Raw genomic sequence first — 24,580 nt, forward strand, 5'->3', positions numbered from 1 at the left:
CTGGAAAAGAGAAGGCTGACCTGATAGGTCTTTAAGTTAACGAAAGGGTTTGATAGGGTTGACGTGGAGAAAATGTTTCTACTTGTGGGACAGTCCAAAACTAGAGGTCATAAATATAAAATAGTCGCTAATAAATCCAACAGGGAATTCAAAAGAAACTTCTTTACCCAAAAAGTGGTAAGAACGTGGAATGCGCGACCACAAGGAGTAGTTGAGGCAAATATCAGACGGATTTAAGGGGAAGCTGGATAAGCATGAGGGAGAAAGGAATAAAAGGGTGTGCTGATAGGGTTAGATGAAGTAGGGAGGGAGGAGGCTCGTGTGGAGCATAAACACTAGCACAGACCAGTCGGGCTGAATGGCTTGTTTCTGTGCTGTAGTTTCGATGTGACTCGATATAACAAAGCAGACTACGAACCCTGAGTCAATCAATTATTGACTAACGCTGATTGCAAAACCTGTTTAAAACTCAAAAGAAAGTAGAGTTTATTACAACATCTGTTTGTGATGTCAGCATCATAAGGGAACAAACCAGGAGGCTCCTAGGCTAAAAAGGCCCTATTACCATATTTAGTGGAAAGGATATCAGAATCATATGTAAATTCAGATAAAACCAAAGTCTATTTTGTAATCTAACTTTTGCAAACTTCCAAATTGGACCAGAATAACTTCAAAATTTCATCTGAGATATGAACTAACTCAGTTCTGAGCAGATATTGAACACATGGTTTCAACACTGAATGCCACTGGTCCAACAAAGCATCTACTCCTGCAAGATATTGTTCTGTCTACCTGCCTCGGCTGTTGTGCAGGGACTGGCAGAAGACACCTTAAATATTTTTTTTTCAAAATGGTGAAAATATTGTGCCCATTATTTTTTTTCAATTTGTGATTTTCTTCCAATGGCCTTCCTGCAGTGGCTAAGGAAGACGGGGTAAAGCCACTGCTCAGCGAGTGTGATTTAACTACAGGAGGTGGGAGTAATCAAAAATGGCAGCAAGAATGTCTCTCTCTACTCAATGACCCAAGAAATCAGCCCTAGTTAATGATCAGGGTTGCTTCAAAAGCCATCAGCAACACCGATTAATGTAACTAAACTGATGTCCAGTTGAATCGTAAACAGAGTATCAGAGGCTATCTTAGGTGAAGAGGTCTTCTACATTATAATGAAATCTCACTGGTGTCTATTAAAGACAGCATGATGCTGCCTCTATGATTGTAATTACATGTTAGGAGCCATTAACACTGGGAGCCATTCATGACCAACAGTGTTTATGCACCAAACCTACTGAAAACTAAGTTTGGATCCATTTTACGCCCTAGCACATGGCTGCAAAAAGGAAGCTTGTACAATTGAATACTAAACTTATCAGGCATTTACATAAAAATCATTCTGTATTATAGTTCCTATTACTAATTAACATTTTTGTAGAGTTGAAGAGTTTCTATATTACATGTCTATTTGCCAAATGAAAGCTTTTACAAAAGCCATTTCATTCAGTATAACTCACTGCTCCCATAGAAACAGTGATATTAAATTTGTTCAGTCGTTAAGACAAGCCAAGCTTTGAGCTACAAAAAACAAGACCTATTCTCCGTTAAATCTTGGATTAAAATTTTGTATGGGTTTGAAACTATCAAATTAACTAAACCAAATATTCAATTCTAAAGTTGAACAGACTTCAAAGCAACTGTGTCCTCCAATTTGAAAGCCTTCACACTGAAAGCAAAAACATCTGGAGCAGACTTTCATAACATAAAACACTAGAAATTAAACCTAGCCAGAACTTCTGGTGCCCCAATGACTGGCATTTTTATCGAGCACATCAGAAACCACAGTTAATGAGTAAAAAGTATAACTGTTTCATTACCAGAGAATCTAAAATGATCATATTTACAACAGCTTTAGAAATAGATTGTTTGAAAATTAGTGTGTACAAAAGGAAATTGCATTGGTGACAGTACATTTCTGTAGGACTTGTAAAATACTCAAAAATTTGAAAAACAGCAGAAACAAGCAACTTGTGAAACTCTGAAAGAACAATTTGAGAACAACCAGTCACTGTCTGTACATTTCCATTTATTCCATGGGCATCGTGCTGAGGTTTAAAATGGATGCAGTAGACCACATGTGGCAATAAACTGTTCGGTAATGTGGTATCTTACAATGTGGAATATTGTTTTATTTGCGTTTTTGAAGCTTAGACACAGAAGTTATCAACAATGTTCATACAATGTTTATACATTTTTTTGTATATCAACCAGCAGTTTATATTCTCAAACTACTTACCTGTTATAAAAAAAAGCAACTTGGTTTTAAAGGAGGAAGAAAAAAAAGGGGTAAAAACTTTTTCCAACAATTTCAAGTTTTAAAAAGTATGATTTGTAAAACACACAAAAATTACTGTATGGAGATACTTGCCTTCAATTTGAGCAAGCATAACAGATCACTAATTGGCACCGTATATTATGAAGCCTTCTCAATATGTGTTTAAAAATAAGGAAAATATCTACAAATATATAAATCATGTACATACACACACACAAAATATATATATATATATATATATATATATATAAATAATATATAAAAATTAATAAATAAATAAATAAAACAGAAACCATAAATAATAATCCATCTTTAGGGATTGTAAGTATACCTGAGGTCATTAGTTTCCAGAGCTGGTCCACCAGGGCCTCATTGCACAGAGGAGAGTCTGTACCCTTGGTGAAAGGTGGGTTTTTATTGAGCATACTCAAAACTTTATGCCTGTAACATATGAAACAAAAGGATTTATTTTGAGCTACATGTATCCATGATAACTGAATAGTCTGAATGGGAATAAAATATTAATGAGTCCAATATGCAAGTATATTAAAAAAAATGTTTACAACAGAGAATAATCTGATCAATAACTGAAATTATTTAGAAAACCTAGCATTTAGTTGAACCCCATTAGCTTTGATTCTGGCAGCAAGACCACTACTCTTTGGGTGCACTACGTGCCATTAACAGACCAACATCTCACGCAAGTTCAGGTGATTAACACTATAGCATAACACTCCTTGTGGATGGGATATTTGACAGCAACAACCCTTCAAGGACTGTTCTGCGTTGCTTTACACAGGCATTTAGGGATCGACAATGATAACTCTTACTTGCCTTGTGGGTGGAGGGAGCTCATTAGCCAAAGCTGATGACGACACCCATGGTACCCAAGCATCCACCTGTCCAGTCTTACTAGCTCTTCAACTAATTGTGGCATTAGCAATTGATGTTAAATAAAGGTACCATGACTGTCAGTAGGAGGCACCAATATGGATAATTCTGTACCTACCAAACCAAACCAGACCAAATAGACATCAATAGAATGGTAACCCTTTCTGTTTATGAAGAGGGTTGGAGGCCCATATGGCTACATGAAGTTTTGAATGTGATTCAAGGTAACACAACAGTAGATGATAGTGTAAATAATACACTATATTTTGAAGAAACATGCCATATGGGATGTTTCGTATTGCTGGCTGGTATCCATAAAAAAATGAAGCAGTTCACTTTGGCACACAAGGCATCTGTCACCTGCTTGATTCTTTGGTGCACTGCTGCTTTCAAGACATGGCAGATATTCCCTGTTGAAATGAGTTGCAATCTCCATATCCTATCCATCACCAAGAATACTTATTTTCCACAACCCAACCTACCACTACAACCTTTTTCCACCTTGTATCTCTCAGATATCCTCTGGCTTTGGACTGCTGTGCATCCCACCTCCCTCTGTTGAACCTTTGATGGCAGAGCCTTTAGCTACCTGATCCTTACTCTTTGGAACTCCCTCTCCAAATCTCTCTGCTTCTCTCCACCTTTAAAAGATTTTTCAAACCGATTATGACCACATTTTTGGCCACCACTCCAAACCACCCTACAAAGACTCAGCATTCACTCCTATTTTCCTCTATGAAGTACTTAGGAATATATATCTATAACATAAAAAATTGTACCTGTTAATTTCCCATTTTCTCTGACTCCACTTTCAATTTGTTATACTTTTTTTTAAGTCCCTTTTGCTCTAGATATTCAGTTTCACTGTCTCAAATCACTGCCTGTAGGTAAGCATTTGATCACTGTGTTCCAGAGAGTGCTTTCAATGGCCCAAGCATTCATGTAAATTTGTAGCATGTTCAGGGATGGAAGAGAATCCTCTTCACTTAATTTTGGCTTACTGTTCTTACGAACCTCAAGTGATGTTCCTTGACTTTGGAAGGTGACAATAATACTACACTAGACCAGAACTCAGGCTTTAGCTGCCAAACAAATTCATTAAACAGTAATAGAATATATGAACAGCAGCAATGACATATTATAGATTTTACTATTTATCAAACATTTCCTTTTCTGTCTACAGAAGCTTTCTGGCCTGACTATCACACTTTGAAGACTTCAGGCTAATTTCCCAAATTGAATCGGTCAGGCTAAGAAAAACTTGAGAAAATGACAGGACCAAACCAAATTAAACAACTGTCTGTTCAATTCAAAAAAGCTGTCAAAACATATATTTACACAAATTGCAGAAGATGCTTGCATTTGAATCAAAAGGTATGGCCCCTTTCTTGGAAACCTAGCTGAGACAAAATAACTAAAATCTGTATTAAAATAGCATATTTTCCTGAGTGAAGCTGATTTTAACACAATGTTAAAAAGCCAAAACCATGTCAGATCTTAGACAAAAATGCTTTTGTCACATGGGACATACACTCGCCAGGTATCTCATACTCTTTCTACCTCTGTCGCATTCTGTGACACACGTGTATCTTTTATATTCTCTCACTGTGTACATGTCTGACCTCCTCTTTCCAGTCTCATTTCTTTCCCTTCTCAATCTCTGTCCATTGGTGGTTTATTCTCCCCGTCCTCTTCTGCTACTCTCTCCCATTCCCTCCGCCCATTTCTTATCTCTCCCCACTATTCAGCATTTCAGGGAGCAGGAGTGATCAATCGTGACCACGGGACAGCACTTCAAGCAGCGGGAGGGATCAGCCAAAGAAGTGGGTGGGATCAGGAAGGGCTGCAAGCTGGTGTCAAAAAGAAATCACCGGTATCAGGAAAAGCCACAGGCTGCTGTCGGGACAAAAATCACAGGGACCAGGAGTGGACAATGGGCCTTCAAAAAACCCAGCAAGGAATAGACTTTCAAAATGTAAAACCACAGCTAAGAATGGGCCTTAAAAAAAACATGACAACACAATAAACAGCAGATACTGCAGACAATTGGGCTTCAAAAAAAATAACGGAGTAAAAAATTTTTTTAAAAAGGAAGAGAGCAGAGAACATATCTAATCAGAGCTGTTGCTGGAGTTAGGCCTGCTAATCCATGACAGACCTGGCAGTCAAGGCTAGGAGGACCAAGGCTCAAGTTACCACACGATTTTGACAGCCAATCGACGGTAGGTATAACAGATAGATAGAATAGCTCCATGGTGCCACCTAGCACCAAGACTCAGCTAGGAGAACTGAATCACAGCTCAGTATAATAAATAGAAAAATTGAAGCATTTCATAAACGTGTGATGGAAAGAGATAGACTATGAACCAAACAAATTATTCAAAATCCTATTTGAAAAAACTTTCACCTGCCTTCTTTTGTAACTGAAATTTCTAATGTCAAAATAAGGTTTGTTATACAAATAATTAAAATTTACATACTTTAATAACATGATTAAGCTTAACAGTAAAGTTGGCTTTTGTGTCAGAGTACCTAAACTAACATTTTCACTTGAAGGCCTGAGGAGTCAATATTTTTACCTTGAATAACTATTAACTGAAGACAGGTCCCACAATCACAGCGTGTGCAATATGCACAATTTCCCAGGATGCATCAATAGCATTTTGCCCACCCAACTGGAAAAACATTTCCCTTCAGTCTCCAACAGTATCGGTTTGGTTGGTTTTATAAATAATCAGAAGAAAAGCTAAATTTCAAAAATTTTGTTCAAGTTAAGTTTGTATATTTAAATACAGCGTGAGGGGGGTGGGGGACACACAGAGTGAGATAGTAAATGAGAGTGAGTGTGTAGGTGAGTGAGAGAGAAAGACAGAGCAAGACAAAGTATGATGGAGAGAGAGCGCTACCTCATCCTATAGCATCTTCTGTTTCTTTTCAAATTCAATCCATTATTTATTTCTAAGTGGAAAAATCAAATTCTGGCTTTGTGGAACAGCAGCATTTCAGTTTGCTTTTTCAAAAATTAATGCAAACTGGATGATAAATTTGAGTAATTATTTGCTACTTGGTTATTTTCGGTTTTTAATCTACATTACTAGAATCTATTAGGGATAGAGCAACTGAGCATTTAGACAAATGAGTTGATCAGTGAGAGCCAGCATAGATTTGTAACAGGTAAATCATGTCTAACGAACCAAGTTGAATTTTTTGAGGAGATAACAAACGTGGTAAATAAGGTGTGTCTATGGATATTTTTTATACGGACTTCCAGAAGACATCCGAAAAAGTGTTCCACATAAGAGACTTAACAAAAATGACAGCGCATGGAATTGGAAGCAACCTATGGCTTGGATAGGGAACTGGTTAGGAGGTAGGAGGGGAGTGGGGATAATGGGTATGTAGTCAAGTAGGCAGGATGTGACTAGTGGTGTCCCCCAGGGACCTGTTGTGGGGCCTCAGCTTTTCACTATATTTACAAATGGCTTGGATGAAGGAAGAGAGTCGTATAAATAAGTTTGCTGACGACACTAAGTTAGGTGGCACAGTAAATAGTGTAAATGGGAGCAGAAAGTTGCAAAGGAACATTGATAGATTAAGTGAGTGGGCAAAACTGTGGCAGATGGAGTTCAATGTGAGGAAAGTGTGATGTCATCCACTCTGGACCGAAGAAACACAGATCAGGGTATTTTCTAAATGGCGAGAATCTAGGATCTGTGGATAAGCAGAGAGATTTAGGGATCCAATCACTAAAAGCTAGTGGACAGGTACAAAAAATAATTTAAAAGGCTACTTTTGAAAAAAAATACAATGGACATCAATTGCTTTAGGTAACAAAAAAATTTAACATAAATTATGTTGTTGAGTGGTAAGGACATAATTTAAAAACATTAGCAGTGGTTGTTAAATACAAAGATAAAAGTAAAAGTAAGTATATTTTAATAAACAATCACAAAAAGATAACTGCATTAAGTACAAAAGTAAACTGGGGATGAGGAAAGAAATTTTTTAAATAAACTGATAAGTAAAACAAGTACAAATGAAGGGATAGCAGTTTTTAAAAAATATTGCTTAATATTTCAAAATGTTGTTTAATACTTTCAGCCACAAACAATGCAACAGGACATTTACAAGGATATTGAAATTTTAAAGAAAATATATTTGTCCAAGTTTAACCCTTAACAGACCATAAAGTTGCCAACTTATCCTGGATTGGTTTGGTAAGACTAACCTTATGTAGGGCACAGCATCATTCTGGACCAGATCCAGCAACCACTGCAATTCTTCAGTGCTCCTGTCCACTGAGGAGGAAAATTTGTTTAGGAAATTATATGAAGGACGAAACAGATCTAAACACACTCATTCAAATGAAACTCAGGCAAGAGTAAATGTTTAACATCTATTGTTTTAAAGGTTTGAGAAAGACTTCTGTAAACGGCCATGATTTTACCAAGAGAGTTAAAGAGAAAGAATAACCAGCTGTTGGAAAAAAATGTTTTAAAGAATTGCAGACGGGAGAAATCTACACCCTTATAAAACTGCAGCTCCACCCCATGTCCCAGTTTGTTTTACCCAATTCAGACACTTGTCACCTTTCATATTGCTTTTTTAAAAAAAACTTATATATATTCACCCGAAAGCAGTTTAAACTTTTAAATCACTACTTCATGAAAGTATCTTTTTTATTACCATTTTACCTCTTGTCGAATTTAGAATCTTGTAGTATTTACGCTTATTGCAATATGGCAACTTGTGTTGGTTTGAAATAGTGCAATGGTCACACTCTTATGATCTTGCCTTTGTTTTATTTATCTAACATCTATCTATCTATCTAACATCTATCTATCTATCTAACATCTATCTATCTATCTAACATCTATCTATCTATCTAACAATCTAACATCTATCCATCTATCTAACATCTATCGATCCATATATATATGCATGACACTGCTATTTTCTTAAAGAACTTCTCGTCTAGAGCAAAGAAGCAGCAACTTTGATTATATACACAAGTCCTTCAAACTGAAGCAATTTTTATTAAGCTTCATAGAATGCACTCCTGCCATGTCACAGTTATAGGCCCAAAACAGCCATACCCATGAGTGTTCTGGCACCCGACACAGCTGATGGGGACCATCTGGAATGGTTCTCACATCATGTCATGGCTCCAAAAATTAAAGGTGGCAGAAAGCAGAGAAAGGAAAACAGATGTTCAAAGGATCACTCTGGTGCAGTTAGATGTCAACACAAATCAAAATCAAAATGATAATCTGTACAACTATCCTGTCCTGATACCAGTCACTTTTGCTGGCTCTGTTTCATCACCCACTCCACCTCAATTGTCAACTGTATCAACACCCATTGTTCCCTGTGTCTCACACCTTTCCCTAATCATACCATTAAGCCATCAATCTTGGTAGCCATGAGTCCAGCCTTGTTAAACCAGGACAGCCTGGGCCTCAGGAGAACCTGGGCGTCTTTCCCCCCAGAGGCCCCTTTCCTCTAACCACAATGTGCAAGGATCTGTATTATAGCCGATTAACATAATGGTAGTCGTGTTATGTGGCCAGAAGTCATTGTGTTAATCACAAGCAAATTAGCATATGGTCAATAGGACTAGAGAAATGAATACGTGGTTCAAAGATTGGTGTGGGAGAAGTGGGTTTTGATTCGTGGAGCACTGGCACCAGTACTGGGGAAAGAGAGAGCTGTTCCGTTGGGACGGACGACACCTGAACCATGCTGGGACCAGAGTTCCAGCGAATCGAATAACTAGGAAAGTAGATAGGGCTTTAAACTAAATAAGGTGGGGGGTCCCAGTGGAGAGAAATCTAGAATGCTAAAGAGAAAAGACAAAGAAGCAGTGCAGGAAAGCGATTGGGGTAAGGATAACCAGATTGTGTCAGGAAGGGACAGAACGTACGAACAAAAGAGTGCACTAACAAATAGGGTCTGGGTAAGAAAAATTGGCAAGACGACAAATAGGGCCATAGCACAAAAAAATGTTAAGATGTCTAAAAATGTTAAAGATAAATCTAAAGGCACTGTACCTGAATGCACGAAGCATTCGTAAAAAAAAGGTAGACGAATTAACAGCGCAAATAGATGTGAAGGGATACAATATAATTGCAATCAGAGACATGGCTGCAGGGTGACCAAGGCTGGGAGCTGAATATCCAAGGGTAATTGATACTTAGGAAGGACAGGCAAAAAGGAAAAAGAGGTGGGGTGGCGTTGTTGGTAAAGGATGAAATCAGAGCAATAGTGAGAAAGGATATTGGCTCAGAAAATCAAGAGGTAGAATCAGTCTGGGTGGAGTTAAGAAGCACCAAGGAGCAGAAAATACTGGTGGGAGTTGTCTTTAGGCCTCCAAACAGTAGTGGTAATGTAGGGGACGGCATCAAACAAGAAATTAGAGATGCATGAAACAAGGGTACTACAGTAATCATGGGTGACTTTAATCTACATATAGACTGGCCAAACCAAATTAGCAATAATACTGTGGAGGATGAATTCCTGGAGTGTGTACGAGATGGTTTTTTAGACCAGTACGTTGAAGAACCAACCAGGGAACAGGCGATTCTAGATTGGGTATTGTGCAATGAGAAGGGGTTAATTAATAATCTTGTTGTGCGGAGTCCTTTAGGGAAGAATGACCATAACACGATAGAATTCTTCATTAAGATGGAAAGTGAAGTCGTCCAATCCAAAACTAGGGTCCTTAATCTAAACAAAGGAAACTATGAAGATATAACGAGTGAGTTGGCTATGATAGATTGGGAAGCTTCATTAAAAGGCATTATGGTGGATAGGCAATGGCTAACATTTAAGGAATGAATGCATGAATTGCAACAATTACACATTCCTTTCTGGCACAAAAACACAAAAGGAAAAGCAATCCAACCATGGCCAACAAAAGAAATTAATGATAGTATTAGATCCAAAGAGGAGTCATATAAAGTTGCCAGAAAAAAGTAGCAAGCCTGAGGATTGGGAGCAGTTTAGAATTCAGCAAAAAAGGACCAAGAGATTGATTAAGAGGGGGAAAATAGAGTATGAGATTACACTTGCAAGGAACATAAAAATGGACTTTAAAAGCTTCTACAAGTATGTAAAAAGAAAAAGATTAGTGAAGACAAATGTAGGTCACTTACAGTCAGAAACGGGAGAATTTATAATGGAGAACAAGGAAATGGCAGAGCAATTAAACAAATACTTTGGTTCGGTCTTCACAGAAGAGGACACAAATAACTTCCCAGAAATACTAGGGACCCAAGGGACTAGTGAGAAGGAGGAATTAAAGGAAATTAGTATTAGTAAAAAAAGTGCTGGAAAAATTAAAGGGACTGAAAGCCGATAAATCCCCAGGGCCTGATAATCTGCATCCCAGAGTACTAAAAGAGGTAGCCATGGAAATAGTGGATGCATTAGTTGTCATCTTCCAAAATTCTATAGATTATGGAACAGTTCATGCAGATTGGAGGGTGGCAAATGTAACCCCACTATTTAAAAAAGGAGGGAGAGAAAACAGGGAACTACAGACCAGATAGCCTAACATCAGTAGTAGGGAAAATGCTACAGTCTATTATAAAGGATGTGATAACAGGACACTTAGAAAATATCAACGGGATTAGAAAGGGAAATCATGTTTGACAAACGTAATGGAGTTTTTTTTGAGGATGTCACTGGTAGAATCGATAAGGGAGAACCAGTGGATGTGGTTTATTTGGATTTTCAGAAGGCCTTTGATAAAGTCCCACATAAGAGGTTAGTGTGCAAAATTAAAGCACATGGGATTGGTAGTAATATAATGGCATGGATTGAAAATTGGTTAACATAGAGTAGGAATAAATGGGTCTTTTTTGGGGTGGCAGACAGTGACCAGTAGGGTACCACAGGGATCAGTGCTTGGGCCCCAGCTATTCACAATATCTATCAATGATTTGGATGAGGGAACCAAATGTAATATTTCCAAGTTTGCTGACAACACAAAACTAGGTGGGATTGTGAGTTGTGAGGAGGATGCAAAGAGGCTTCAAGGCGATTTAGACAAGTTGAGTGAGTGGGCAAATACATGGCAGATGCAGTATAACGTGGATAAATGTAAAGTTATCTACTTCGGAAGGAAAAACAGAAAAGCAGAGTATTATTCAAATGGAGATAGATTGGGAAATGTTGATGTACAAAGGGACCTGGGTGTCCTTGTACACCAGTCACTGAAAGCAACATGCAGGTGCAGCAAGCAGTTAGGAAGGCAAATGGTATGTTGGCCTTCATTGCAAGCGGATTTGAGTACAGGAGCAAGGATGTCTTACTGCAGTTATACAGGGCCTTGGTGAGACCACACCTGGAGTATTGTGTGCAGTTTTGGTCTCCTTACCGAAAGATATACTTGCCATAGAGGGAGTGCAGCAAAGGTTCACCAGACTGATTCCTGGGATGGCAGGATTGTCGTATGAGGAGAGATTGGGTCGACTCGGCCTGTATTCACTCGAGTTTAGAAGAATGAGAGGGGATCTCATTGAAACATATAAAATTCTGACAGGGCTAGACAGACTGGATGCAGGGAGGATGTTTCCCCTGGCTGGGAGGTCCAGAACGAGGGGTCACAGTCTCAGGATACAGGGTAGAACATTTAGGACTGAGATGAGGAGAAATTTCTTGACTCAGAGGGTGGTGAACCTGTGGAATTCTCTACCACAGAAGGCTGTGGAGGCCAAGTCACTGAATATATTTAAGAAGGAGCTAGATAGATTTCTAGACACAAAAGGCACCAAGGAGAGAGCAAGAATATGGTACTGAGATAAGAGGATCAGCCATGATCACATTGAATGGTGAAGCAGGCCCGAAGGGCCTACTCCTGCTCCTATTTTCCATGTTTCTATGTTTAATCGATTGTAAAACAGTGCGGATGAGACCAATTTAATTACTCTGCTCGCTGAACCATTAAGAGAGAAATATTTCCAGAAAGATGGTAGTAACTGTACATTCACACCTCACAAGACATGACTGCTGACATTAAAGGCATGGTTGTAATTTGAAATAATCTCCAGTTCTGATTATTCAGTTTTACTTCTATTTGAAGATCTGAATTTGGTTGCTTGGAAATTCACTTCATCCAGATCCAACCTCACATCAAAGTCTAAGAAAAACTTTCATCCAAAAGTCTTGTCACTTATCAGGCTATGCAGTAATACGTTCTGAATAGGGTACTTCAATTACTTGCAGGCTGATTCTACTTTTATGTATTGCATTTACAGTAACTTGTATTCTACTGTTTTGTGTATTATTCAACCTTTAAATAAATCTGGCTCTTAGTGTTAGCTTGTGAACCTTGGTCTGATGACAATAGTATTTTCTGACTTTTGAAGGGATAAGGGGAGCATCGTCAGCATTCCATATGACTTCCCATGATTAATAGCACAATAAATTGGTAATGTTAATCCTGGAAAGAAAACTTCATTCACAGCATGTATAAGGACACAAACTTTGGTCCATATGAGACTATGAGATAACAGAAATTGCCTATTTGCCGTGTGCAAAAATGCTGGGAGAAAGCCTGAACTGTAACACCCTTCATCCTAATTTTTACCCACCTCCTTATGGATCTGAATTAGAACACTGTCCTCACTACAACAATATTCTCAGAGCCTTAGAAATGTTGTTGAACTTTTCAAATCTTGCACAAATCTCCACAGTTGTTAATCTCTATGGTCACAAGTCATATGGATTGTCCATCATTAAAATATGGCATCATGTTGAATGCATCATTTTACAGGCAGGGAATTTCCAAATTCTATAAAAGGTAGCTTCATGGGCATTTTAACTTTTTAAAAAAATTTATACTTTATTTTTTATATTTGTTCTTAGGATACAGGCAACGCTGGCAAAGCCGCATTTACTGCCCATCCCGAGGTGCCGAGAAGTTGGTGGTAGGCCTTCTCCTTGATATATTTTTTAAAATTCGTTCATGGGATGTGGGAGTCACTGGCAAGGCCAGCATTTATTGCCCATCTCTAATTGCCCTCGAGAAGGTGGCAGTGAGCAGTCCGTGTGGTGAAGGTTCTCCCACGGTGCTGTTAGGTAGGGAGTTCCAGGATTTTGACCCAGCGACGATGAAGGAACGGCGATATATTTCCAAGTTGGAATGGTGTGTGACTTGAGGGGAACGTGCAGGTGTTGTTCCCATGTGCCTGCTGCCCTTGTCCTTCTAGGTGGTGGAGCTCGCGGGTTTGGGAGGTGCTGTCGAAGAAGCCTTGGCAAGTTGCTGCAGTGCATCCTGTGGATGGTACACACTGCAGCCACAGTGCGCCGGTGGTGAAGGGAGTGAATGTTTAGGGAGGTGGATGGGGTGCCAATCAAGCAGGTTGCTTTGTCCTGGATGGTGTCGAGCTTCTTGAGTGTTGTTGGAGCTGCACTCATCCAGGCAAGTGGAGAGTATTCCATCACACTCCTGACTTGTGCCCTGCAGATGGTGGAACGGCTTTGGGGAGTCAGGAGGTGAATCACTCGCTGCAGAATACCCAGCCTCTGACCTGCTCTTGTAGACACAGTATTTATGTGCTGCAGTCATTGCACTGATGGTGCTTCCACGATTGTGTTAAGTTGGGAATTTCAGGATTTTCACCCAGTGACGATGAAGGAAAGGATAATATATGTCCAAGTCAGGATGTTGTGTGACTTGGAGGGGAATTTGTTAGGTGATGGTGTTCCCATGATCTTGCTGCTTTTGTCCTTTGTGTAAAGGTCGTGGGTGGGGTTGAGAGTTGCTGCTGAAGTAAGCTTGGTGAGTTTGGCATTTGCACACCAGCTACATAGAATACTGTTTTGCTATTCTTCAGATTTTGCATCAAACAATAACTATACTTTTCAGTAGGACTATCCCCATGGTTGCTATACCTAATTTGCCAGAAGATTCTCCCTCTTCATTTTAAGGTCTCAATATCTGACCAATCTCCAGCAGTGTGTGGAAGACATGTGGCATATAAGATAGATTATGTAAAATCTTAATCTTTCATTTAGGAAGCAAACCCATACCATGTCTTCTCCCCATCATGCCCTCAGGCTTTGCAGCAACTAGAGTCTAATCAGGTACAGGTTACCTCCAGGTTAAAGTAAACTGACAGCTAAGGCATGGAGTCATTTCATCAAAGATCAGAAATGTCTTAAAAGGGAAGTTGTCCCTATTGCGATTTTTCTCATAAAAGAACATGCACAGACCACTCCAGTGCTGTGCAGATGATACTTCCTGGAAGAAAATGCAAACTACAGAAGGCAGGTAATCTTTCTTTATAAGACATCTAATCAAACATCATCTTTTACTCATTCAAGAATACTGCAGATATCCTTCAGTAAATATATATTTTATTTAAGACTTTGGAACTTTAGGCCAAATGGCCTGTTTCTGTGTTGTAAAATTCTATGCAGACAGACAGACACATGCAGACTTTAAAAAAATATATAATTTCCATTTTCTGATCTCTCTGTCCCATGCACTAAATCCCCGACCAAGGGTCTGGATAAACAACACGTTTTCAGATCTCTGCCCATGCTGTTCTGAATCTAGCTGCTGGCAACTGCATGCGAATGGCTAGGGGTGGCTTCCCTTCAATTGTAGAAGGACCTGCCATGCATTTGGTGCCCCCTCACACAGGAATGCCTAAGGTCAGAAACTCAACATGAGGGAAAAGGATGAATCACAAGCACAAATCCACGCCTCCACATTCCATGGCACAGCATAACAATACATCAAAATGTTGTTACAAAGTAAAAATTATTTAAACCAGAGTCTTTCTTGATAGCTATACCCTCTCAGTTCTGGTACCATCCTTGTAAATCTTTTTTGACCTTTCTCCAGTGTTTCTATACCCTTCTTGTAATTTATTTTGTAGTGTTGCTCAGGAGAAGTTGGGCGATGGGCTCGATTAGGAGAGTACACGTTGTAATGGAGAATGCATTATGATGATGGCACATTTAAAGTGTTTTCAGCAATAAATGAAACATTGATTAAAAATAATGAAATTAATGCAGAATAGATTAAATAGTAGAGAGAAATTATAGAAATTGAAATGAATGCAATCGAAGAATTACATGAAATTGTACATTGGAAGATATTATATAATTGTAGAGGTTTATGAAAAAGAATTAAAATAAATTAATGTGAACTATGAAATAGTACATTAAAAGGTACTCGTGTAATGTAGGTATAAAGTGTGTGCGTAGATCACTCGTGGCATTGTTCACTGACTTATATCAATGACTTAGATGAGGGGGCCGAGTGTAACGTATCCAAGATTGCTGACGATACAAAGCTAAGTGGGAAAGTAAGTTGCGAGGAGGACGCAAAGAGACTGCAAAGGGATATATAGACCGGTTAAGTCAGTGGGTGAGAAGGTGGCAGATGGAGTATAATGTAGGGAAATTTGAAATTATCCACTTTGGCAGGACGAATAGAAAAGCAGAATATTTTTTAAAAGTTGAGAGACGAAGAAATGTTGGTATTCAGATGGATTTGGGTGTCCTTGTACATCAATCACAGAAAGTTAACATGCAGGTACAGTAAGCAATTAGGAAGGCAAACAGTATGTTAGCCTTTATTGCAAGGGAGTTGGAATATAAGAGTAAGGAGGTCTTGGTGCAATTATATAGGGCTCTGGTGAGACCACAACTGGAGTACTGTGTACAGTTTTGGTCTCCTTACCCATGGAAGGATATACCTGCCTTAGAGGGGATGCAACGATGGTTCACCAGATTGAGTCCTGGAATGAGAGGGTTGTCCTACGAGGAGAGAGTGAGTAGAATGGGCCTATATCGTAGTTTAGAAGAATATGAGGTGATCTCGTTGAAATGTATAAAATTCTTAGAGGGCTTGACAGGATAGAGGCCGAGAGGCTGTTTCTCCTGGCTGGAAAGTCTAGAACCAGGGGTCATAGTCTCAAGATAAAGGGTGGTCCATTTAGGACCAAAATTAGGAAAAATCTCTTGACGCAGAGGGTTGTGAATCTTTGAAATTCTCTATCCGAGGGCTGTGGATGCTCAGTCGTTGAGCGTATTCAAGACTGAGAATGATGGATATTTGGACACGAAGGGAATCAACGGATATGGGGATAGGGTGGGAAAGTGGAGTTGAGTTAGAAGATCAGCCAAGATCTTATTGAATGGTGGAGCAGGTTCGAGGAGCCATATGACCTACTCCTGCTCCTATTTCCTATATTCTTATGTTCACGATGAGTTGGAGGATACACTGGTTTGTAACAATAAGGGAACCGTAATTAGGAAAATTATTACAGAAAGTGTGTGTGATACTGAAAGTAGTGCATGTTATACACAAGACTTAGTGTATTATAAAAAGAAGTTGGGGTAGAATAAATATTTTTATGCAATGTGTATAAATTAATATCATTTCTAATGTATATCAATATAAACACAGAATTTTATATTTGTGTGATGTTAGTTTCTCTGCTGATTGGAATGCAAGTTTGAAGTTGATATGATATTGGAAAGGTGGATGCTGGGGAGTTTGGTGCAAGCTGTGAAACATTTGTGAAGGAAAGAGGCAACTGTGGAGCTGCAGAGGTGTTGGTGGCAAGGAGTGAGAAAGATGTCAGTGGCAAATGAGTGGTAAAAGCTGAGTGACGGGAAGTAGTGAAAGATTTGAGAAGGAAAGTTAGAGAATTTGGTGGTAGTGAGTGGTGAGCAAAGAGGTTAGTGGGAGAAGGTTTGAGTGGAAAAGAAAGAATTAGGGCCCTACACAATCTTTTGTTACTATATATAAAAATATATAGGTACGTCACAATCACAGGTGCAGATTTCTTTCTGTCTTGTGATCAGCTGATAAAATCATGTCGGATAATTGAAAATGAAACGCGAGTAAACTGCTCCATATATAATTTTGAGTTGGGGAGGGGAAGAGGCAGAACATCATACCATACTAAAAATTCTTATGTATCCACACATCAAGGTCATACCTTGCGTGTAATCCACAACTGCTTCCAAAGCTGCAATGCGAACGTCAATGAAGTGTCCATATTCTGCATATGATTTGAAGAGTGACGGATCACTAGGAATATGGCCATTCTTCTGTAGCACCCGAATAGCTTTCAGGCAGCTGTGAATTAAAGAGGGATAGCGCTGTTTTAACTTAAAGCCTCTGTGCTCTTGGTAGTTCAAAAGCTAAGCAGATCAACACTAGATTGAATCAAAAACTGTTACTGGGTTTCTAGAGCCACTTATTACTCCAATGGATTTGCTTGAGCCAGGCAAGTTTGTTCTGTTCCCAATCATGGCAAAATGAGACATTCCATCTCAGGGCAAGAGAGGGACTGCTACTGTCTAGCTCGCACTGCTTAACATATGTCTTCTGAGCTGGAGTGACATTGGTGATCATGTAACCATCCTCTCAGTTAGTGACAAGTGCGCAGCAAAGGTGGGAGATTATTAAAACGCCCTGAGAAATGTAATGAAATACGATATGCGGACCAAGCCCAATTAAATAGATTCCAGACAAAATGTCATGACATATTAACTGGTCAAAGCAACAAAAGATATAGCAGCAGTTTCCACGATTGATGTAAAAAGTGCTGTTACTACCTTTATTGTTATACTTAATTACTTTTTATATATTGTTTTTATTAAAAGATTATAGGTCAATTTGCCACATTGCTGAGAGGCATAGTGTTAAAGTGGATTAAAAGTGGAACAACGTAGGTCAATAGAAACCAACAGCCAAAAAATAAACGGGTCTACCAACATCCCCTCCAATGAAATATGGAAGTAGTCCACATGTCAATCATTATCATCTTGTCTTTGTTCACATTTTCTTCAATGCCCTCAGCTCCAAATCACATTTTGGCTCAGACCAGCTTCTATTTATTAAGGATAATCTTGTCAGGATTCAAGTAAAGGTGACCACATCATTTCCCTTTAGACAACTTCAGCTTGTGCATTATTTTTGAAGCCATTTTCCCCTTCTTTTTTGCTTCACCAAGCACTGCAACAGCAACTTGTGTTTATATAGACGATGTCCCAACGCACTTACAGTGAGGAGAGGGAAAGAGAAAACAAAAGGTAAGCAACGAATGGACATCGAGGCACGGTTTGGTTGAATTAGAAGAGGTGACCGAAAGCTTGGTCAGAAAGATGAGTTTTCAGAAGCTTTTTAAAAATGGAAAGAGAGGTGGAGGGAGAGAAGGAGTAGGGTCAAGGTGACTTTCAGCTCTGCTTCCAATGGTGGAGTGATAGGGGTGGGCAGAAGGAATGAACAAAAGGCCAGAACTGGAGGTGCAGGGAGGGGAGGAGGTTATAGGACTGGAACAAATTGCAAAGGTAGTGCGGGTGAGGCTATGAACGGATATGAAGTCGAGACAAGGATTTTGAGGTCAATGTGATGGCAGTCAGGGGAGCCAACGCACCTCAGTGAGGCAGGCGAAATGGACTTATGTAGGTGCAGGATGGGAGGACAGCAATGAGGACACTGAAGAAAAAATAAGTCTTGAGGTGACAAGCGATGGGGCCAAGGTAGGGTGGAGGTGAACAATGCTGAAGACGTGAAAGTGGTGTTGGTGGCAGAGGACGTGGAGTTGGATGTTTAGTTCTGGGTCAAACAGAACACCAAGATTGTGTACTGTTTGGTTCTGCCCGAGAGACTGGCCAGGAAGGGGGACGGGTCAGTGGAAAAGGGATAGAGTTTGCACCCAGAGGATGGAGCTTACAGCACGGCCAAAAACAATACATTATTCCTTTTGATGCCCCATTGGAGTAAATTTTGACTTATCTATGACTTGATGGCTGACAAGACGGAGGTGATCATGGCATTGATGGAAGCTACAGAGAATTACGAATGGGTGTTATCAGCATACAAACTTTGAGGATCAGTACATAGATAAGGAAGAGAAGGGGGCAACAATAGATTCTTGAGGAACTCGGAGGTGACTGTGCAAACGTGAGAAGGCACTGCTGGAGATGCACCGGCTGCATTCAGACGGGCCAGAATGAAACCAGAAGGTCAGTCCCACAGAGCTGGAAAATGGGGAGATGCGCTGGAAGAGGATTGAGTGGTTGCAGAGAGATCAAGGAGAACAGAAAGGGAGAACAGATCGCGGACACACTCACAGATGATGGAATTCTTAACTTTGGTCAGAATAGTCTGGATGCTGTGAGCAACAAGGAATCATAGATTCATAGAATCATAGAAAATAGGAGCAAGAGAAGGCCATTCAGCCCTTTGGACCTGCTACGCCATTCAAAATTATCATGGATGATCGTCCAACTCATTACCCTGTTCCCGCTTTTTCCCCATATCCCTTGATCCCTTTAGCATTAAGAAATATATCTATCTCCTTCTTGAATACATCTAATGACTTGGCCTCCACTGCCTTCTGTGGTGGAGATTTCCACAGGTTCACCACCCTCTGAGTGAAGAAATTTCTCCTCATCTCGGTTCCAAATGGCATACCCCGTATCCTGAGACTGTGACTCCTGGTTATGGATTCCCCATCCATCGGGAACATCCTCCCTGCATCTAGCCCTGTTAGAATTTTATATGTTTTGATGAGATCACCTCTCATTCTTCTAAACTCTAGTGAATATAGGCCAAGTCAACCCAATCTCTCCTCTTACATCAGTCCTGCCATCCCAGGAATCAGTCTGGTAAACCTTCTTGCACACCCTCCATGGCAAGGACATCCTTCCTCAGATAAGGAGACAAAAATTGTACACAATACTCCAGATGTGGTCTCACCAAGGCCCTGTACAACTGCAGTAAGACATCCCTGTTCCTGTACTCAAATCCTCTTGCAATGAAGGCCAACATACTGTTCGCCTTCCGAAATGCTTGCTGCACCTGAATGCTCGCTTTCAGCGACTGGTGTACAAGGACACCCAGGTCTCGGTGCACCTCCCCTTTTCCCAATCTATCACCATTCAGATAATAATCTGTCTATCAGTTTTTACAACCAAAGTGGATAACCTCACATTTATCCACGTTATACTGCATCTGCCATGTTCTTGCCCACTCACCCAACTTGTCGAAATCACATTGGAGCCTCTTTGCATCCTCCTCACAGCTCACATTCCATCCCAGCTTTGTGTCGTCTGCAAACTTGGAAATGTTACATTCCGTTCCCTCATCCAAATCATTGATAGATATTGTGAATAGCTGGGCCCCAAGCATCGATCCCTGCAGTACCCCACCAGTCGCTGCCTGCCACCCGGAAAAAAACCTGTTTATTCTTACTCTGTTTCCTGTCTGTCAACCAATTCTCAATCCATGCCAGTATATTCCCCCCAATCCCACGTGCTTTAATTTTGCACACTAACCTCTTGTGTGGGACCTTCTCAAAGGTCTTCTGAAAATCCAATTAGACCACATTCACTGGTTCTCCCCTATCTATTCTACCAGTTACCTCCTCAAAAAACTCCAGTAGGAACATAGGAACAGGAGTCGGCCATTCAGCCCCTCGTGCCTGCTCCGCCATTTGATAAAATCACGGCTGATCTGTGATCTAACTCCATATATCTGCCTTTGGCCCGTATCTCTTAACACCTTCAGTTGCCAAAAAGTTATCTATCTCAGATTTAAATTTAGCAATTGAGCTAGTATCAATTGCCTTTGCAGAAGAGCGTTCCAAACTTCTACCACCCTTTGTGTGTAGAAATGTTTTCCAATCTCGATCCTGAAAGGTCTGGCTCTAATTTTTAGACTGTGCCCCTACTCCTAGAATCCCCAACCAGCGGAAATAGTTTCTCTCTATCCACCCTATCTGTTCCCCTTAATATCTTATAAACTTCGATCAGATCACCCCTTAACCTTCTAAACTCCAGAGAATACAACCCCAATTTGTGCAATCTCTCCTCGTAACTTAACCCTTGAAGTCCAGGTATCATTCCAGTAAAACTACGCTGCACTCCCTCCAAGGCCAATATGTCCTTCCGAAGGTGCGATGCCCAGGACTGCTCACAGTACTCCAGGTGCTGTCCAACAAGGGTTTTGTATAGCTGCAACATTGCTTCTGCCCCCTTGTACTCCAGTCCTCTAGATATAAAGGCCAGCATTCCATTAAGCCTTATTGATTATTTTCTGCACCTGTTCATGACACTTCAATGATCTATGTACCTGAACCCAAGTCACCTTTGGACATCCACCGTTTTTAACTTTTTACCATTTAGAAAGTACCCTGTTCTATCCTTTTTTGATCCAAAGTGGATGACCTCACATTTGTCGACATTGAATTCCATTTGCCACAGTTTTGCCCATTCACCTAATCCATCAATATCCCTTTGTAATTTTATGTTTTCATCTACACTGCTTACAATGCCACCAATCTGTGTCATCGGCAAACTTAGATATGAGACTTTCCATGCCTTCATCCAAGTCGTTAATAAACATTGTGAATAATTGAGGCCCCAAGACAGAACCCTGCGGGACTCCACTAGTCACATCCTGCCAATCTGAGTACCTACCCATTATCCCTACTCTCTGTCGCCTTTCACTCAGCCAACTTCCTAACCAAGTCCGGACTTTTCCCCCAATTCCACGGGCTTCTATCTTAGCTAACAGTCTCTTGAGGGACCTTATCAAATGCCTTCTGGAACTCTATATAAATAAAATCCATTGACATCCCCCTGGCCACTACTTTAGTCATAACTTCAAAAAATGCAATCAGGTTTGTCAGGCACGACCTACCTTTCACGCTGGCTCTCTCTGATTAACTGAAAATTCGAGGTGTTCAGTCACCCTATCCTTAATTATAGACTCCAGCAATTTCCCCACAACACTTGTTAGGCTAATTGGTCTATAATTCCCCGGTTTCCCTCTCTCTCCTTTCTTAAAAAGCGGAGTGACATGTGCAATTTTCCAATCTAGAGGGACAGTTCCTGAATCTAGAGAACTTTGAAAGATTATAGTTAGGGCATCTGCAATGTGCTTACCTACTTCCTTTAAAACCCTGGGATGGAATCCATCTGGTCCTGGGGATTTGTAACTCTTTAGTGCTATTATTTTCTTCATAGAATCATAGAAGTTTACAACATGGAAACAGGCCCTTCGGCCCAACATGTCCATGTCACCCAGTTTATACCACTAAGCTAGTCCCAATTGCCTGCACTTGGCCCATATCCCTCTATACCCATCTTACCCATGTAACTGTCCAAATGCTTTTTAAAAGACAAAATTGTACCCGTCTCTACTACTGCCTCTGGCAGCTCGTTCCAGACACTCACCACCCTGAGTGAAAAAATTGCCCCTCTGGACCCTTTTGTATCTCTCCCCTCTCACCTTAAATCTATGCCCCCTCGTTATAGACTCCCCTACCTTTGGGAGAAGATTTTGACTATCTACCTTATCTATGCCCCTCATTATTTTATAGACTTCTATAAGATCACCCCTAAACCTCCTACTCTCCAGGGAAAAAAGTCCCAGTCTATCCAACCTCTCCCTATAAGTCAAACCATCAAGTCCCGGTAGCATCCTAGTAAATCTTTTCTGCACTCTTTCTAGTTTAATAATATCCTTTCTATAATAGGGTGACCAGAACTGTACACAGTATTCCAAGTGTGGCCTTATTAATGTCTTGTACAACTTCAACAAGACATCCCAACTCCTGTATTCAATGTTCTGACCAATGAAACCAAGCATGCCGAATGCCTTCTTCACCACCCTATCCACCTGTGACTCCACTTTCAAGGAGCTATGAACCTGTACTCCTAGATCTCTGTTCTATAACTCTCCCCAACGTCCTACCATTAACGGAGTAGGTCCTGGCCCGATTCGATCTACCAAAATGCATCACCTCACATTTATCTAAATTAAACTCCATCTGCCATTCATCGGCCCACTGGCCCAATTTATCAAGATCCCGTTGCAATCCTAGATAACCTTCTTCACTGTCCACAATGCCACCAATCTTGGTGTCATCTGCAAACTTACTAACCATGCCTCCTAAATTCTCATCCAAATCATTAATATAAATAACAAATAACAGCGGACCCAGCACCGATCCCTGAGGCACACCGTTGGTCACAGGCCTCCAGTTTGAAAAACAACCCTCCACAACCACTCTCTGTCTTCTGTCGTCAATCCAATTTTATATCCAATTGGCTACCTCACCTTGGATCCCGTGAGATTTAACCTTATGTAACAACCTACCATGCGGTACCTTGTCAAAGGCTTTGCTAAAGTCCATGTAGACCACGTCTACTGCACAGCCCTCATCTATCTTCTTGGTTATCCCTTCAAAAAACTCAATCAAATTCGTGAGACATGATTTTCCACTCACAAAACCATGCTGACTGTTCCTAATCAGTCCCTGCCTCTCCAAATGCCTGTAGATCCGGTCTCTCAGAATACCCTCTGACAACTTACCTACTACCGATGTCAGGCTCACCGGTATGTAGTTCCCAGGCTTTTCCCTGCCACCCGTCTTAAACAAAGGCACAACATTTGCTGCCCTCCAATCTTCAGGCACCTCACCTGTAGCTGTCGATGATTCAAATATCTCTGCTAGGGGACCCGCAATTTCCTCCCTAACCTCCCATAACGTCCTGGGATACATTTCATCAGATCCCGGAGATTTATCTACCTTGATGCGCGTTAAGACTTCCAGCACCTCCCTCTCTGTAATATGTACACTCCTCAAGACATCACTATTTATTTCCCCAAGTTCCCTAACATCCATGCCTTTCTCAACCGTAAATACCGATGTGAAATATTCATTTAGGATCTCACCCATCTCTTGTGGTTCCGCACATAGATGACCTTGAGAGGCCCTACTCTCTCCCTAGTTACTCTTTTGCCCTTTATGTATGTGTAGAAGCTCTTTGGATTCTCCTTTGCCTTATCTGCCAAAGCAATCTCATGTCCCCTTTTTGCCCTCCTGATTTCTCTCTTAACTCTACTCCGGCAATCTCTATACTCTTCAAAGGATCCACTTGATCCCAGCTGCCTATGCATGTCATGTGCCTCCTTCTTCTTTTTGACTAGGGCCTCAATCTCCCGAGTCATCCAAGGTTCCCGACTTCCACCAACCTGGCCCTTCACTTTATAAGGAATGTGCTTACCCTGAACCCTCGTTAACACACTTTTGAAAGCCTCCCACTTACCAGACGTCCCTTTGCCTGCCAACAGACTCTCCCAATCAATTCATTACTGTTGCTTTACTTATGTTAATTTTATTGAGTCCCTGTTTCCGATTCAATATTAGTTTTCTTGGGATGGTATCCTCTTTTTCTACTGTAAATACTGACGCAAAGTAATTGTTCTACATGTCCGCCATTTCCCCATTGTCAATGACAATATCCCCACTTTCAGTTTTTAAGGGGCCAACGCTGCTCCTGACCACCCTCTTTTTCCTAATATAACTATAA

The 24,580-nt window shown here is 40.5% G+C and overlaps 1 protein-coding gene across 2 annotated transcripts in view; it reads right to left on the reverse strand.

Annotated features, from left to right (window-relative positions):
- Positions 1-24,580, reverse strand: part of taf2 (TAF2 RNA polymerase II, TATA box binding protein (TBP)-associated factor) — a 114,083-nt gene that overhangs the window by 30,009 nt on the left and 59,494 nt on the right. For both annotated transcript variants that reach the window (XM_067980876.1, XM_067980877.1), the window contains 3 exons: positions 17,188-17,327; positions 7,449-7,518; positions 2,661-2,770 (listed from right to left, as the gene is read on the reverse strand). In XM_067980876.1, coding sequence (XP_067836977.1) covers positions 2,661-2,770; positions 7,449-7,518; positions 17,188-17,327 — 320 coding nt within the window. The remainder of the gene's footprint in view (positions 1-2,660; positions 2,771-7,448; positions 7,519-17,187; positions 17,328-24,580) is intronic.

Source organism: Heptranchias perlo, chromosome 3, assembly GCF_035084215.1.
Source record: "Heptranchias perlo isolate sHepPer1 chromosome 3, sHepPer1.hap1, whole genome shotgun sequence".
Classification (NCBI taxonomy): Eukaryota; Metazoa; Chordata; class Chondrichthyes; order Hexanchiformes; family Hexanchidae; genus Heptranchias; species Heptranchias perlo.